Consider the following 16,078-nt stretch of genomic DNA (forward strand, 5'->3'; position numbering starts at 1 on the left):
ACCTCTCTGTGCCTACTCTACCCAACCCTTTCATCAACTTGAAGACTTGTCTCATGACTCCTCTCAGCCTTACCTTATTGTAGTCTGTTCAGACTTTCCTGACACTGATAACCTCTCAATTCAACTAACCCGCTTGTAAATTATTTCTGTATTTTCTTCAGTGCTTCAATATTTTTTTGTAATATGGAGAGCAGAACTGCACACAGTGCTCCAAGCGTGGTCAACCCGAAGTATATATATTAAACATGACCTCGCTGTTTTCTTATTCTGTTCCTCTCAAAATGAACCTCAGTACTTTCGAAGTAATTCAATAGGCCAGTGGCAAACAAGCAAATCTACAGGCAGCCTCCAGAATCCTAACCACACACCCTGCACCGGTCAAAGCCACCAGGTGAAGTGGAGGGCACTGATTCATTTAACGGGAAGCTTGATGTACACATGAGGAAAGGGAATGGAGAGATGGGGATGGCAGGGTTCATAGCGGGAATTAGAGTGGGAAGAAGCTTCTGCAGGATGCAAACACAGTCAGAGTCAACTTGGATCTGTTTCTGTGCCTGATGCTGTATTTGCACACTAATTTACACATCATAAGGGTGGTTGAATGTCTCAAAATGTCACAGGTTCTGTGAGTATCTTCTTTTAGCTGTTATTATTACTGATTTTGAGAATTATCCACATGACTTCAGGAGATAAATATCACCTAGAGTTATCGAGACATGGAGCAATTTCACATAAAATTTTACCTCTTAATCAAGCTTTCAGTTACCTCTCTTAATATCCCCTTCTTTAGCTCAGTGTCTGATTGTGCCTGTGAGAAGCACCTTGGGATGTTTTCCTGCATTGAAGGTGTTATTATATCAGTGGCAAATCCCCTTGAGTACATTATTGAGGCTGACACTCCCAATGCAGTACTGAGGGAGTGCTGCACTGTCGGAGCTGCCATCATTTAGCTGAGATGTAAAATCGTATGCCCATCTAACAATTATCTGTCAACCAACATCACTGAAAATGTATTTAAATTACTAATTGTGGGATCTCGGCATGTGCAAATCAGCTGCCTCCTCTTTCATTACAACAGTGTCATTTCAAAACTTACTTAATTAGATTGTAAATTGCTAAGAGACACCCTGAAGTTGTGAACAACGCTATATACATGAAAATTATTAAACTGCCTTTATGAATTGATCGCATTTTCTGCAGCCTGTTACCTGATTGGTGCTTTTGGCCATCACAGAAAGTAAATATACTTGTGCAAGTCGACCTCATGATTTTTGGTCGAAGTAATACATAATTTTTCGTATGCCTCAGGTAAACGCCAACCCGTTTTTTAGGGAATCCAAGCCCACAAATGTCAGAACCAAAGCATACTCCTGGAGACGTTACAATGATTCAATTTCATTGTAACTATATTAATAAAAAGTAGTGCAAGTAAATGCTTAAAACATTTATACATTAAAGTCTTGTTTTTATTTATTCAAATGATTAAGGTGAGCAGATTATGAAGGACAAACTATGTTGTGCTAAATAATTACTTACAATAATTCTTGCAAATCTTCAGTATTGTCGGTTTTTACTTTATTCCATCTTTTTGGGATTTCACTTAGGCCCAAATCAAGTTAATGTGTCAACCGTTGGAAAACAGCTCAAGTGTAAAAGTCAACCCTGTGACTTTTAGCCTAAAAACTGGTCTCCAAAATTCAACTTTTACACATGTGTATGCAGTAAGTATGATGAAAAAAACAAACCATTGGCTGCCTTGCAATCTATCAGGGCAAGGACTATGTATAAAGTAGTCAAGCTTGTCAATAACTATTTCTCAAATATATGTAACAACATAACTAGCCAGAATTCTACAGAGGAATACTTGACAGACTGGCTGATGCCTGTAACATTACTATTGCACTCACTGTTGCAGCTGTCTGCTTATAGCCTGCCTCCTTTGGCCCTCTCCACTTCCTGTCTCACATGTGCAGCTTTTAAATAAATCCTGAGATGAAAATGTTCTAGAGTAAATAGGTTCCTCCTGGCATGAACAGACTGATGCAATCACTGGATATAGCTCCTCGGTGTAGAGATAATTAAAATAATCAATAACTGTGGATTTCCCCCCCATTGTAATAGGAAGTAGCACAATAGTACCAGTTTCTTCTTATTGTTAAACTCCCTCAGTCAGAATCAACACCATGTATATTACAAGTTATTTAAAATTTGTACAGTCTGCCCCACATTCTTCAACAATATCCTGCACCTGTCAGTGAAATAACCTTTTCCATGTAAACAGGAATATTTGCAGTCTAGTCCTGAGGCATTTACAGTTGACTGGGGACTTCTGTACTGAAGTTATTCACGCACATGAGAAGTGATGTAAGTGAACTTGGCAGCCAATTTTCATACAGCAAACTCCCACAATGAGATAATGACCAGATAATCAGTGTTAATGTATGAAGGATGGTTGAAGGTGGAGATCATAGAAACCCTACAGTGCAGAAGGAGGCCATTCGACCCATCTAGTCTGCACCGACCCTTGGGAAGAGCAACCTATTTAGGTCCAATCCCCTGCCCTAACCCCGTAACCCAGTAACTGCACCTAACCTTTGGACACGAAGGGGCAATTTAGCATGGTCAATCCACCTAAACTGCATATCTTTGGACCAAAGCACCTGGAGGAAGCCCATGCAGACAGGGGGAGAAAGTGCAAACTCCACACAGTCACCAGAGGCTAGAATTGAACCTGAGTCCCTTGCCCTGTGAGGCAGCAATGCTAACCAGTGTACTACCCACCAAACCACATGCATTCTAGCCCAGGAGTGAGCAAAATGGGCTGACGTGGGTGGGAGGTAATAAGGTCTCCAATCGATTGGTGGGCTTTACTGCAACTGTGAAAGAGGCCAGACCAGAGTGAAACTGGAAGTGGGCAGGAAACTCACAGTTGCATAATAGGAACAGGAGGAGGCCATTCAGTCCCTCGAGCGCATTCTGTCATCCAATCTAATCATGGCTGATCTGTACCTCAACTTCACTTATCAGCACTGGTTCTATAACTCCAAATGCTTTGTCCCAATAAAAACCTCAGGGCTGGATTCTCCTGCCGCGTCCGCCCGGCAAATTCCGCCCTGAGGTCAATGTACTTTTCCAATGTCCGCGGCTCGCCCGTGGCGTTCTTGCGGCCGGCGGGGCGGAAGAATCCAGCTCTCAATGTTAACATTTTTTAAAATTTAGAGGACCCAATTCATTTTTTCCAAATAAAGGTCAATTCAGCATGTTCAGTCCACCTATCTTGCACATCTTTGTGTTGTGGGGGCGAAACCCACGCAAACACGGGGAGAATGTGCAAACTCCACACGGACAGTGACCCAGAGCCGTGATCGAACCTGGGACCTCGGCGCCGTGAGACCGCCGTGCTAACCACTGCATTACCACCAGTGTTAACATTTTTAATAGACCCCCTCAGCATAATTGCTTCTGGAAGGTGGGGTCCAGATTTCTACCACACTTAATGTGGGATTCTGATTTCTCCTCCCTCTAATTTAAAAGTTCGGTCCCCTTGTTCTGAACACCCTCACCATAGGGAATAGATTCTATCCCAGAGAATCCTTTTATCATTTATAACACCTTCGTTAAGAGTATTCATCTCTCTGCAGTGTGTCCACCAGCACTGATTATTTACAATGTGTTGCAGGAAGTGGAGGCAGAGAGATTAAAACAATTGTTAGTCCCTTCCTTTGTGTGTTGGCATCAGAGACAAGGAGAGGGAAATGTGATAATCGTTTCCAAAAATGAAAAATGCCAAAAGCTGGTGAGAGAATTAAACCCCCAGGAGTTTGGTTGGAAGGCGAAGTATTTGTGTTGGGATGACTGGGACTCATTTCACTGTTGCTCAGATCAGGGCAACTTTCCGCATGCAGGATCCGCCGCGCAAGGAGCGGCGCAATGGAGGAGAAGCATCGGCGGATCTGGATCTTGCGCAGGTTGCGCTTGGAGCTGGCCAGCCAGCTCAGGGTGGATATGGTGGTTGAGTATTTGTACCAGGAGCGGCTCCTGGGTCAGAGTTTCCTGGAGGAGGTCCGGGCAGAGCCGGCCAGTGTCCGCAAGGCCCTCAAGCTCCTGGATTACCTGCCGAGCCGCGGAGCCCGGGCTTTCCCCGCTTTCGCCGACTCTCTCCGGGACGAATTTCCCTGGCTGCGCCGGCGGCTGGAGGAGGAAGAGCGAGCGGAGGAGGAGGAGGAGGAGGAGCCCAGAGAGCCGGCAGGTCAGAACCTCCACCCCCCCCAAACCCCCCAACCTCCCCCCCCCCCTCCCAAACCCCCCCCCCCCCCAAACCCCCCCCCCAAACCCCCCAACCTCCCCCCCCCAACCTCCCCCCCCCAACCTCCCCCCCCCCAAACCCCCCAACCTCCCCCCCCCAACCTCCCCCCCCCAAACCCCCAAACCCCCCAACCTCCCACCCCCCCAACCTCCCCCCCCCCAAACCCCCCAACCTCCCCCCCAAACCCCCCAACCTTCCCCCCCCCAAACCCCCCAACCTCCCCCCCCCCAAACCCCCCAACCTCCCCCCCCCCAAACCCCCCAACCTCCCCCCCCCAAACCCCCCAACCTCCCCCCCCCAACCTTCCCCACCCCAAACCCCCCAACCTCCCCCCCCAAACCCCCCAACCTCCCCCCCCCCAAACCCCCAACCTCCCCCCCCCCAAACCCCCCAAACTCCCCCAAACCCCCCAACCTCCCCCCCCCAAACCCCCCAACCTCCCTCCCCCCAAACCCCCCAACCTCCCTCCCCCCAAACCCCCCAACCTCCCTCCCCCCAAACCCCCCAACCTCCCTCCCCCCAAACCCCCCAAACTCCCCCCAAACCCCCCAACCTCCCCCCCCCAAACCCCCCAACCTCCCCCCCCCAAACCCCCCAACCTCCCCCCCCCCAAACCCCCCAACCTCCCCCCCCCAAACCCCCCAACCTCCCCCCCAAACCCCCCAACCTCCCCCCCAACCTTCCCCACCCCAAACCCCCCAACCTCCCCCCCAAACCCCCCAACCTCCCCCCAAACCCCCCAACCTCCCCCCCCCAAACCCCCCAACCTCCCCCCCCCCAAACCCCCCAACCTCCCCCCCAAACCCCCCAACCTCCCCCCCCCAAACCCCCCAACCTCCCCCCCCCCAAACCCCCCAACCTCCCCCCAACCTCCCCCCAAACCCCCACCAAACCCCCCACCCACCAAACCCCCCCAACCTCCCCCCCCCAAACCCCCCACCAAACCCCCCCAACCTCCCCCCCACAAACCCCCCAACCTCCCCCCAAACCCCCCAACCTCCCCCAAACCCCCCAACCTCCCCCCAAACCCCCCAACCTCCCCCCCAACCTCCCCCCCCTCCAACCTCCCCCCCCAAACCCCCCAAACCCCCCAACCTCCCCCCCAAACCCCCCAACCTCTTCCCCCCCCAACCCCCCAACCTCTCCCCCCAAAACCCCCCCAACCTCCCCCCCAAACCCCCCAACCTCCCCCCAAAACCCCCCAACCTCCCCCCCAAAACCCCCCAACCTCCCCCCCCAAAACCCCCCAACCTCCCCCCCAAAACCCCCCAACCTCCCCCCAAAACCCCCCAACCTCCCCCCAAAACCCCCCAACCTCCCCCCCCCAAAACCCCCCAACCTCCCCCCCCCAAAACCCCCCAACCTCCCCCCCCCCCAAAACCCCCCAACCTCCCCCCCCCCAAAACCCCCCAACCTCCCCCCCCCAAAACCCCCCAACCTCCCCCCCCCCAAAACCCCCCAACCTCCCCCCCCCAAAACCCCCCAACCTCCCCCCCCCCAAACCCCCCAACCTCCCCCCCCAAACCCCCCAACCTCCCCCCCAAACCCCCCAACCTCCCCCCCCAAACCCTCCAACCTCCCCCCCCCAAACCCTCCAACCTCCCCCCAACACCTCCCCCAAACCCCCCCCAACACCTCCCCCCCAAACCCCCCAACCCCTACCCCCCCCAACACCTCCCCCCAACCCCCTCCCCTCCAAACCCCCCAACCTCCCCCCCCAAACCCCCCAACCTCCCCCCCAAACCCCCCAACCTCCCCCCCCCAACCTCCCCCCCCAACCCCCCCCCCAACCTCCCCCAAACCCCCCAACCTCCCCACCAAACCCCCCAACCTCCCCACCAAACCCCCCAACCTCCCCACCAAACCCCCCAACCTCCCCCCCAAACCCCCCAACCTCCCCCCCCCCAAACCCCCCAACCTCCCCCCCCAAACCCCCCAACCTCCCCCCCAAACCCCCCAACCTCCCCCCCCCAACCTCCCCCCCCAACCTCCCCCCCCAACCTCCCCCCCAAACTCCCCCCCCAAACCCCCCAACCTCCCCCAAACCCCCCAACCTCCCCCCCCAAACCCCCCAACCTCCCCCCCAAACCCCCCAACCTCCCCCCCAAACCCCCAACCTCCCCCCCAAACCCCCCAACCTCCCCCCCCAACCTCCCCCCAAACCCCCCAACCTCCCCCCCCAAACCCCCCAACCTCCCCCCCCAAACCCCCCAACCTCCCCCCAACACCTCCCCCTCCAAACCCCCCAACCCCTACATCCCAACCCCTCCCCCCAAACCCCCAACCCATGCCCTCCCATCCCCCCAACCCATGCCCTCCCATCCCCCCCAACCCATGCCCTCCCATCCCCCCCAACCCATGCCCTCCCATCCCCCCCAACCCATGCCCTCCCATCCCCCCCAACCCATGCCCTCCCATCCCCCCCAACCCATGCCCTCCCATCCCCCCCAACCCATGCCCTCCCATCCCCCCCAACCCATGCCCTCCCATCCCCCCCAACCCATGCCCTCCCATCCCCCCCAACCCATGCCCTCCCATCCCCCCCAACCCATGCCCTCCCATCCCCCCCAACCCATGCCCTCCCATCCCCCCCAACCCATGCCCTCCCATCCCCCCCAACCCATGCCCTCCCATCCCCCCCAACCCATGCCCTCCCATCCCCCCCAACCCATGACCTCCCATCCCCCCCAACCCATGCCTTCCCATCCCCCCAACCCATGCCTTCCCATCCCCCCAACCCATGTCCACCCATCCCCCCCAACCCATGCCCTCCCATCCCCCCAACCCATGCCCTCCCACCCCCCAACCCATGCCCTCCCACCCCCCAACCCATGCCCTCCCACCCCCCAACCCATGCCCTCCCACCCCCCCAACCCATGCCCTCCCACCCCCCCAACCCATGCCCTCCCACCCCCCAACCCATGCCCTCCCACCCCCCAACCCATGCCCTCCCACCCCCCCAACCCATGCCCTCCCACCCCCCCAACCCATGCCCTCCCACCCCCCCAACCCATGCCCTCCCACCCCCCCAACCCATGCCCTCCCACCCCCCCAACCCATGCCCTCCCACCCCCCCAACCCATGCCCTCCCACCCCCCCAACCCATGCCCTCCCACCCCCCCAACCCATGCCCTCCCACCCCCCCAACCCATGCCCTCCCACCCCCCCAACCCATGCCCTCCCACCCCCCCAACCCATGCCCTCCCACCCCCCCAACCCATGCCCTCCCACCCCCCCAACCCATGCCCTCCCACCCCCCCAACCCATGCCCTCCCACCCCCCCAACCCATGCTCTCCCACCCCCCCAACCCATGCTCTCCCACCCCCCCAACCCATGCTCTCCCACCCCCCCAACCCATGCCCTCCCACCCCCCAACCCATGCCCTCCCACCCCCCAACCCATGCCCTCCCACCCCCCCAACCCATGCCCTCCCACCCCCCCAACCCATGCCCTCCCACCCCCCCAACCCATGCCCTCCCACCCCCCCAACCCATGCCCTCCCACCCCCCCAACCCATGCCCTCCCACCCCCCCAACCCATGCCCTCCCACCCCCCCAACCCATGCCCTCCCACCCCCCCAACCCATGCCCTCCCACCCCCCCAACCCATGCCTTCCCACCCCCCCAACCCATGCCTTCCCACCCCCCCAACCCATGCCCTCCCACCCCCCCAACCCATGCCCTCCCACCCCCCCAACCCATGCCCTCCCACCCCCCCAACCCATGCCCTCCCACCCCCCCAACCCATGCCCTCCCACCCCCCAACCCATGCCCTCCCACCCCCCCAACCCATGCCCTCCCACCCCCCCCAACCCATGCCCTCCCACCCCCCCAACCCATGCCCTCCCACCCCCCCAACCCATGCCCTCCCACCCCCCCAACCCATGCCCTCCCACCCCCCCAACCCATGCCCTCCCACCCCCCCAACCCATGCCCTCCCACCCCCCCAACCCATGCCCTCCCACCCCCCCAACCCATGCCCTCCCACCCCCCCAACCCATGCCCTCCCATTCCCCCCCAACCCATGCCCTCCCATTCCCCCCCAACCCATGCCCTCCCACCCCCCCCAACCCATGCCCTCCCACCCCCCCCCAACCCATGCCCTCCCACCCCCCCAACCCATGCCCTCCCACCCCCCCAACCCATGCCCTCCCACCCCCCCCAACCCATGCCCTCCCATCCCCCCCCAACCCATGCCCTCCCATCCCCCCCAACCCATGCCCTCCCAGCCCCCCCAACCCATGCCCTCCCAGCCCCCCCAACCCATACCCTCCCATCCCCCAACCCATGCCCCCCCACCCCCCCCAACCCATGCCCTCCCATCCCCCCCAACCCATGCCCTCCCATCCCCCCCAACCCATGCCCTCCCATCCCCCCCAACTCATGCCCTCCCATCCCCCAACCCATGCCCTCCCATCCCCCCCAACCCATGCCCTCCCATCCCCCCCAACACATGCCCTCCCATCCCCCCCAACCCATGCCCTCCCATCCCCCCAACCCATGCCCTCCCATCCCCCCCAACCCATGCCCTCCCATCCCCCCCAACCCATGCCCTCCCTTCCCCCCAACCCATGCCCTCCCACCCCCCCCAACCCATGCCCTCCCATCCCCCCCAACCCATGCCCTCCCATCCCCCCCAACCCATGCCCTCCCATCCCCCCCAACCCATGCCCTCCCATCCCCCCCAACCCATGCCCTCCCATCCCCCCCAACCCATGCCCTCCCATCCTCCCCAACCCATGACCTCCCATCCCCCCAACCCATGCCCTCCCACCCCCCCAACCCATGCCCTCCATCCCCCCAACCCATGCCCTCCATCCCCCCAACCCATGCCCTCCATCCCCCCAACCCATGCCCTCCATCCCCCCAACCCATGCCCTCCATCCCCCCAACCCATGCCCTCCATCCCCCCAACCCATGCCCTCCATCCCCCCAACCCATGCCCTCCATCCCCCCAACCCATGCCCTCCATCCCCCCAACCCATGCCCTCCATCCCCCCAACCCATGCCCTCCATCCCCCCAACCCATGCCCTCCATCCCCCCCAACCCATGCCCTCCCATCCCCCCCAACCCATGCCCTCCCATCCCCCCAACCCATGCCCTCCCATCCCCCCCAACCCATGCCCTCCCATCCCCCCCAACCCTTGCCCTCCCATCCCCCCCAACCCATGCCCTCCCATCCCCCCCAACCCATGCCCTCCCATCCCCCCCAACCCATGCCCTCCCATCCCCCCCAACCCATGCCCTCCCATCCCCCCCAACCCATCCCCCCCAACCCATGCCCTCCCATCCCCCCCACCCCATGCCCTCCCATCCCCCCCACCCCATGCCCTCCCATCCCCCCCACCCCATGCCCTCCCATCCCCCCCACCCCATGCCCTCCCATCCCCCCCACCCCATGCCCTCCCATCCCCCCAACCCATGCCCTCCCATTGCCCCCCAACCCATGCCCTCCCATTCCCCCCCAACCCATGCCCTCTCATCCCCCCCCAACCCATGCCCTCTCATCCCCCCCCAACCCATGCCCTCTCATCCCCCCCCCAACCCATGCCCTCCCATTGCCCCCCAACCCATGCCCTCCCATTCCCCCCCAACCCATGCCCTCTCATCCCCCCCCCCAACCCATGCCCTCTCACCCCCCCCCCCCCAACCCATGCCCTCCCATCCCATCACCCCCAACCCATGCCCTCCTATCCTCCCCCAACACATGCCCCCAATCCCCCTTCAACACTCAAGTCCTACTTTGTACCCCTCACGTCATCCTGAAACCCTTCAATACACCCCAATCACACCCTGGACCTGACAACATCCAATCCCATGCACCAAACCTCAACCTCAGTCTGAACGCTGACTCAACCCACATCTCAAATCCCAATCTTGAACCACAAATTAGTGCCCGATCAACCGCCTCAAATCTCCCGAAACCCCAACTTCAATTAAGCTGCAGCTTCGCCCAGGCCCCCCACACCTTAGCCCCTTAACTCCCAACAATCCCCACAGAAAACCTACTTTAATCCCCTGAATAACAAACTCATCATAAGATCATGTGAAGTAAGAGGGGGAGTAGGCCACTCGGCCCCTCAAGCCTCCTCTGCCTTTTAATATGATTGTGGCTGATCTGATTGTGGCCATAACTTTACTTTCCTGTATGTCCCCCAGAACCATTGACTCCATTGCCAATCAACAATCTGTCTGAATTCGATGATCCAGCTTCCGCTGCTCATTGTGGGAGAGAATTCCAAATATTAATGACGTTCAGAGGAGAAATTCCTTCTCGTCTGTCTTAAATGGAAAACCCCTTATTTTTAAACAATGCCCCCTTGTTCTAGATTCCTTCACAAGAGGAAACATCCTCTTGGTATCTACCCACAGAATCCTATATGTTTCAATAAGATCATATCATATTCTAAACTCCAATGAGTGTAATAATAATAATCTTCATTGTCACAAGTAGGCTTACATTAACACTGCAATGAAATTACTGTGAAAAGCTCCGAGTCACCACATTCCGGCGCCTGTTCGGATACACGGAGGGAGAATTCAAAATGTCCAAATTACCTAACAGCACATCTTTCGGGAGTTGTGGAAGGAAATGGACGTATTAGTGAGAGGCAGCACGGTTTTGTGAAGGGGAGGTCGTGTCTCACTAACTTGATAGAGTTTTTCGAGGAGGTCACTAAGATGATTGATGCAGGTAGGGCAGTAGATGTTGTCTATATGGACTTCAGTAAGGCCTTTGACAAGGTCCCTCATGGTAGACTAGTACAAAAGGTGAAGTCACACGGGATCAGGGGTGAACTGGCAAGGTGGATACAGAACTGGCTAGGCCATAGAAGGCAGAGGGTAGCAATGGAGGGATGCTTTTCTAATTGGAGGGCTGTGACCAGTGGTGTTCCACAGGGATCAGTGTTGGGACCTTTGCTGTTTGTAGTATATATAAATGATTTGGAGGAAAATGTAACTGGTCTGATTAGTAAGTTTGCAGACGACACAAAGGTTGGTGGAATTGCGGATAGCGATGAGGACTGTCTGAGGATACAGCAGGATTTAGATTGTCTGGAGACTTGGGCGGAGAGATGGCAGATGGAGTTTAATCCGGACAAATGTGAGGTAATGCATTTTGGAAGGGCTAATGCAGGTAGGGAATATACAGTGAATGGTAGAACCCTCAAGAGTATTGAAAGTCAAAGAGATCTAGGAGTACAGGTCCACAGGTCATTGAAAGGGGCAACACAGGTGGAGAAGGTAGTCAAGAAGGCATACGGCATGCTTGCCTTCATTGGCCGGGGCATTGAGTATAAGAATTGGCAAGTCATGTTGCAGCTGTATAGAACCTTAGTTAGGCCACACTTGGAGTATAGTGTTCAATTCTGGTCGCCACACTACCAGAAGGATGTGGAGGCTTTAGAGAGGGTGCAGAAGAGATTTACCAGAATGTTGCCTGGTATGGAGGGCATAAGCTATGAGGAGCGATTGAATAAACTCGGTTTGTTCTCACTGGAACGAAGGAGGTTGAGGGGCGACCTGATAGAGGTATACAAAATTATGAGGGGCATAGACAGAGTGGATAGTCAGAGGCTTTTCCCCAGGGTAGAGGGGTCAATTACTAGGGGGCATAGGTTTAAGGTGAGAGGGGCAAGGTTTAGAGTAGATGTACGAGGCAAGTTTTTTACGCAGAGGGTAGTGGGTGCCTGGAACTCGCTACCGGAGGAGGTAGTGGAAGCAGGGACGATAGGGACATTTAAGGGGCATCTTGACAAATATATGAATAGGATGGGAATAGAAGGATACGGACCCAGGAAGTGTAGAAGATTGTAGTTTAGTCGGGCAGTATGGTCGGCACGGGCTTGGAGGGCCGAAGGGCCTGTTCCTGTGCTGTACATTTCTTTGTTCTTTGTTCTTTTGAAACCGGAGCACCCGGAGGAAACTCACGCAGACACTGGGAGAACGTGCAGACTTTGCACAGACAGTGACCAAAGCCGCGAATCGAACCGGGGACCCTGGCGCTGTGAAGCAACAGTGCTAACCATTGTGCTACTGTGCCGCCCAAGGCCTAACTTACCCAATCCTTCCTCATAAGTCAAAACCCCTTCATCCCAAGAATCAGTCTAGTGAATTTTCTCTTGAACTGCTACCAATTAAAGTATCTCTCTCCTTAAATAAGGAAACTAAGCCTGTACACAGTACTCCAGGTATGGTCTCACCAATGCCCTGTACAACCGTAGCAATAATTCCCTACTTTTATACTCCACACCCTTGAAATAAAGGCCAACGTTCCGTTTGTTTTCCTAATGACTTGCTGTGCCTGCTGCTAATCTTTGTGATTCATATGTGAGGACGCACAGATCTCTGAACATTCAGCATTTTGCAACGTTGCTCCATTTAAGTAATATTCTGGTTTTCTATTCTTCCTGCCTAAGTGAGCAACCTTTAATTTTCCCACATAACACTCCATCTGTCAATTTTGTGGCCACTCACCTAACCTATCTCTATTCCTTTGTGGACTATTTGTTTCCTGATATCCTTGTATACCTTGTGTTGCCCTTTTGTGTATTTTCTTTTATTTCCATTTTCTTTTCATGTATTTAATGATCTGTTGAGCTGCTTGCAGAAAAATCCTTGTCACTGTACCTCGGTACACGTGACAATAAACAAATCCAAATCAGCAAATTTGGATACAATATTGTTGAGCAATAATTTGGCAATCTAAATAGTTGAAGCCCTAGCTCTGAACCCTGTGACACTAGTTAGTTTACCAACCTAAAAATTATCCTTTTATCCTCACCGTTTCCTGTTTAGTTAGTCAGTCTTTCATCCATGCTGATATATCACCAGCAACACCATGAGCATTTTATCTTCTGCAGTAGCGTTTTACATTATACCTTATCGACTGGCCTTTGGAATTCCAAATATGCTACATCTACTGGTTCCCATTTATCTACCTTGTTTGTTATATCCTTGAAAAAACAGTAATCATAGGGCAGAACGGTGGCGCAGTGGGTAGCACTGAGGTCTCCAGTTCGATCACGGCTCTGGGTCACTGTCCATGTGGAGTTTGCACATTCTCCCCGTGTTTGCGTGGGTTTCACCCCCACAACCCAAAAGATGTGCAGGGTAATGCATGGAATAACTCTCTGTTCATCAACAGTTGAGCAGGAGATAAACCCGTTGCAAAAGGAGTTGCTCAATAGTTGAGTAAAGCGAGGTTCATATCAGCATGAGAATCAAAGGATTTATGTAAACATTGCTTCATTATGCGAATCCCTTTCTCTACTTTTCCATTCGATTGTGGATAGAGAGGACTTGAAGTGTGAGCAAAATTATATGCTTTGGCAAATTCTGTCCATTCATAACTATCAAAACACGGTCCATTATCAGTCATGACTGTGCACGGAATACCATGTGTAGCAAAACTTCTTTTGTAGCCTTGATGTTGGATTTGGCAGTCAAGTCAGACAACTTGATAACTTCAGGGTAATTTAAAAAGTAGTCTATGATTAACACGTAATCACGACCATCGAAATGAAACAAGTCGATTCCTACTTTTGACCATGGAGTCTTCTCCAATGCATGCGGTAGAAGTTTTTCTTTGCATTGAGCAGGTTGGTGTTTTTGACATGTTTCAAACTCACGAATAAGATTGGTGATGTCCTTGTTGATGCTGACCAATATACTGCTTGGCTCGCTCTTTTGCATTTCTCTATGCCTAGATCTCCTTCATGTATCTGTCATAGAATCATGGGTCTAAGTGACATAGGAATCACAATGAGATCGAGACAGATTAATAATCCATCAACAACTGTGAGTTCAGCTTGTATGTTTCTGTATTTGGAACAGCGTCCTGTAGGCCAACCATTGTCTATGACACGTTGCAACATTGGATCTTTGGTGGTCTCATCTTTGATGAGTTTCAGTTTGTCGTCTGAGGCAGGTAAGGATTCAGCTCAAAGCTGCACTTGAGCTTCAATGTGTTGAATGAACTCTGGTGGTCTTTCTTCTGAGTTGACAGAACGAGATAACGCATCAGCAATTATCAAATCCTTGCCTGGAGTATAGATAAGTCGAAAGTCGTATCGTCGTAACTTAATAAGGATACACTGTAATCTCGGTGTCATGTCATTCAAATCCTTGTGAATGATGTGAACAAGTGGTCGGTGATCAGTCTTGACCGTGAATGTAAGTAGGCCATATGCATAGTCGTGGAACTTGAGAATTCTAATTAGTAAGCCTAAACATTCCTTTTCTATCTGGGCAAACCTTGGTCAGTAGGTGTCATTGATCTTGAAGCATAAGCAACTGGTGTCCACAAAAAATTGTCACCTCTTTGTAGAAGAACTGCTCCAATTCCACTTTGACTTGCATCCATTGAGATTTTAGTTTTTCTGTTGGGGTCAAAGAAGGAAAGAACAGGTGCAGTAGTCAATTGTGACTTCAGATCCATCCATTCAGTTTGATGAGCATCAGTCCATGAAAATGTAGTAGACTTTTTGATGAGATGTCACAAAGCTGTAGTTCTGGAAGAAAGGTTTGGAATGAACTTTCCACGAAAGTTTATAACCCCTAGGAATCTCAACACTGCTTTCTTGTCCTCTGGGACTGTCATTTTCTGTATGGCAGCAATCTTGTCATTATCAGGTCACACACCACGCTCCGAAATTTGATCTCCCAGGAACTTTAAAGTTGAGATATCAAAATTGCATTTGGCTCTGTTTAGTTTTAAACCAAATCTGTGTATCTGTTGGAAGACTTGTAACAGCCTTACATTGTGCTTACACAGACAATGATATCATCCACGTAAACCTGTACTCCCATCAATACCTTCAGTCATTTGTTCCATCACATGATGAAATATCTCCGAAGCTGAAATAATACCAAATGGTATCGACCAAACGGTCTGTTGAACGTACACAATTTATTGCTTGTGTCATCTAACTGCATTTGCCAAAATCCTCTGGAGGCATCCAGTTTGGAAAAAAGTTTAGCATTCGCCATTTCGCTGGTGATTTCTTCACGCTTGGGTTTTGGATAGTGTTCACGCTTTATATTTTTATTGAGATCTTTTGGATCTATGCAAATCTTTAATTCCCCAGAAGGTTTCTTTAAGCACACCATTGAACAGACCCAGTCAGTCGGTGCTGTTATCTTGGATATTATGTCAAGTTTTTGCATAAGTGCAGGTTCTTGTTTTAATTTTTTATGAAAGGAAGTCTTTGTCACTTTCTTCTGCAATGCATCACCACGTGCAGGTGATGGGTGTGAGCGAGCACTCAGCAGACAGGCAGGAGTCAGACTATGGCATAGATTGAGGAGCACCAGCGCCCAGCTCTCTGCGGGTTATCATAACCCCCCTGCCCTCGACAGTGATCCGCTGACGGGGCCGCCACAATCCCAGCACCCTGGATTGATGTGGCACAGACCCTGGGAGGGTAGGAAATGGGGGAGATGGGTGGGTAAGGATGTGACGTTGGACCAGGCCACGTTCTAGGTGAATCAAGCCAGTATGAGGGTCTGTCTGGCCCTCCAGGCTTGCTGGACCCTCACCACCGCCCCTGACCTGCAGCCTCGGACACCCCCGGAAACCTGCTCACAACATCCGCCAGACCGGGTCCCCGGAACTGTCTCATCCCCTAGGCATTCAGATGTTGGCAGTGTTCAGGTATACTGTACAGGCATCATGATCTGATTGGGATGCTCGGCTTTGACTCCCACATGCTACATGGCCCACCCACCCACGGGAATACACTTGTGAACTGCTCACTTAACCACGATTG

General features: G+C 54.0%; 1 protein-coding gene across 1 annotated transcript in view; it reads left to right on the plus strand.

Annotated features, from left to right (window-relative positions):
- Window positions 1-3,734: 3,734 nt before the first annotated feature.
- cradd (CASP2 and RIPK1 domain containing adaptor with death domain) overlaps window positions 3,735-16,078 on the plus strand; it is a 51,640-nt gene continuing 39,296 nt past the window's right edge. The window contains exon 1 of the mRNA XM_072471870.1: window positions 3,735-4,249. Coding sequence (XP_072327971.1) covers window positions 3,931-4,249 — 319 coding nt within the window. The 5' untranslated portion in view covers window positions 3,735-3,930. The remainder of the gene's footprint in view (window positions 4,250-16,078) is intronic.

This window comes from Scyliorhinus torazame, chromosome 13 (genome assembly GCF_047496885.1).
Source record: "Scyliorhinus torazame isolate Kashiwa2021f chromosome 13, sScyTor2.1, whole genome shotgun sequence".
NCBI lineage: Eukaryota > Metazoa > Chordata > Chondrichthyes > Carcharhiniformes > Scyliorhinidae > Scyliorhinus > Scyliorhinus torazame.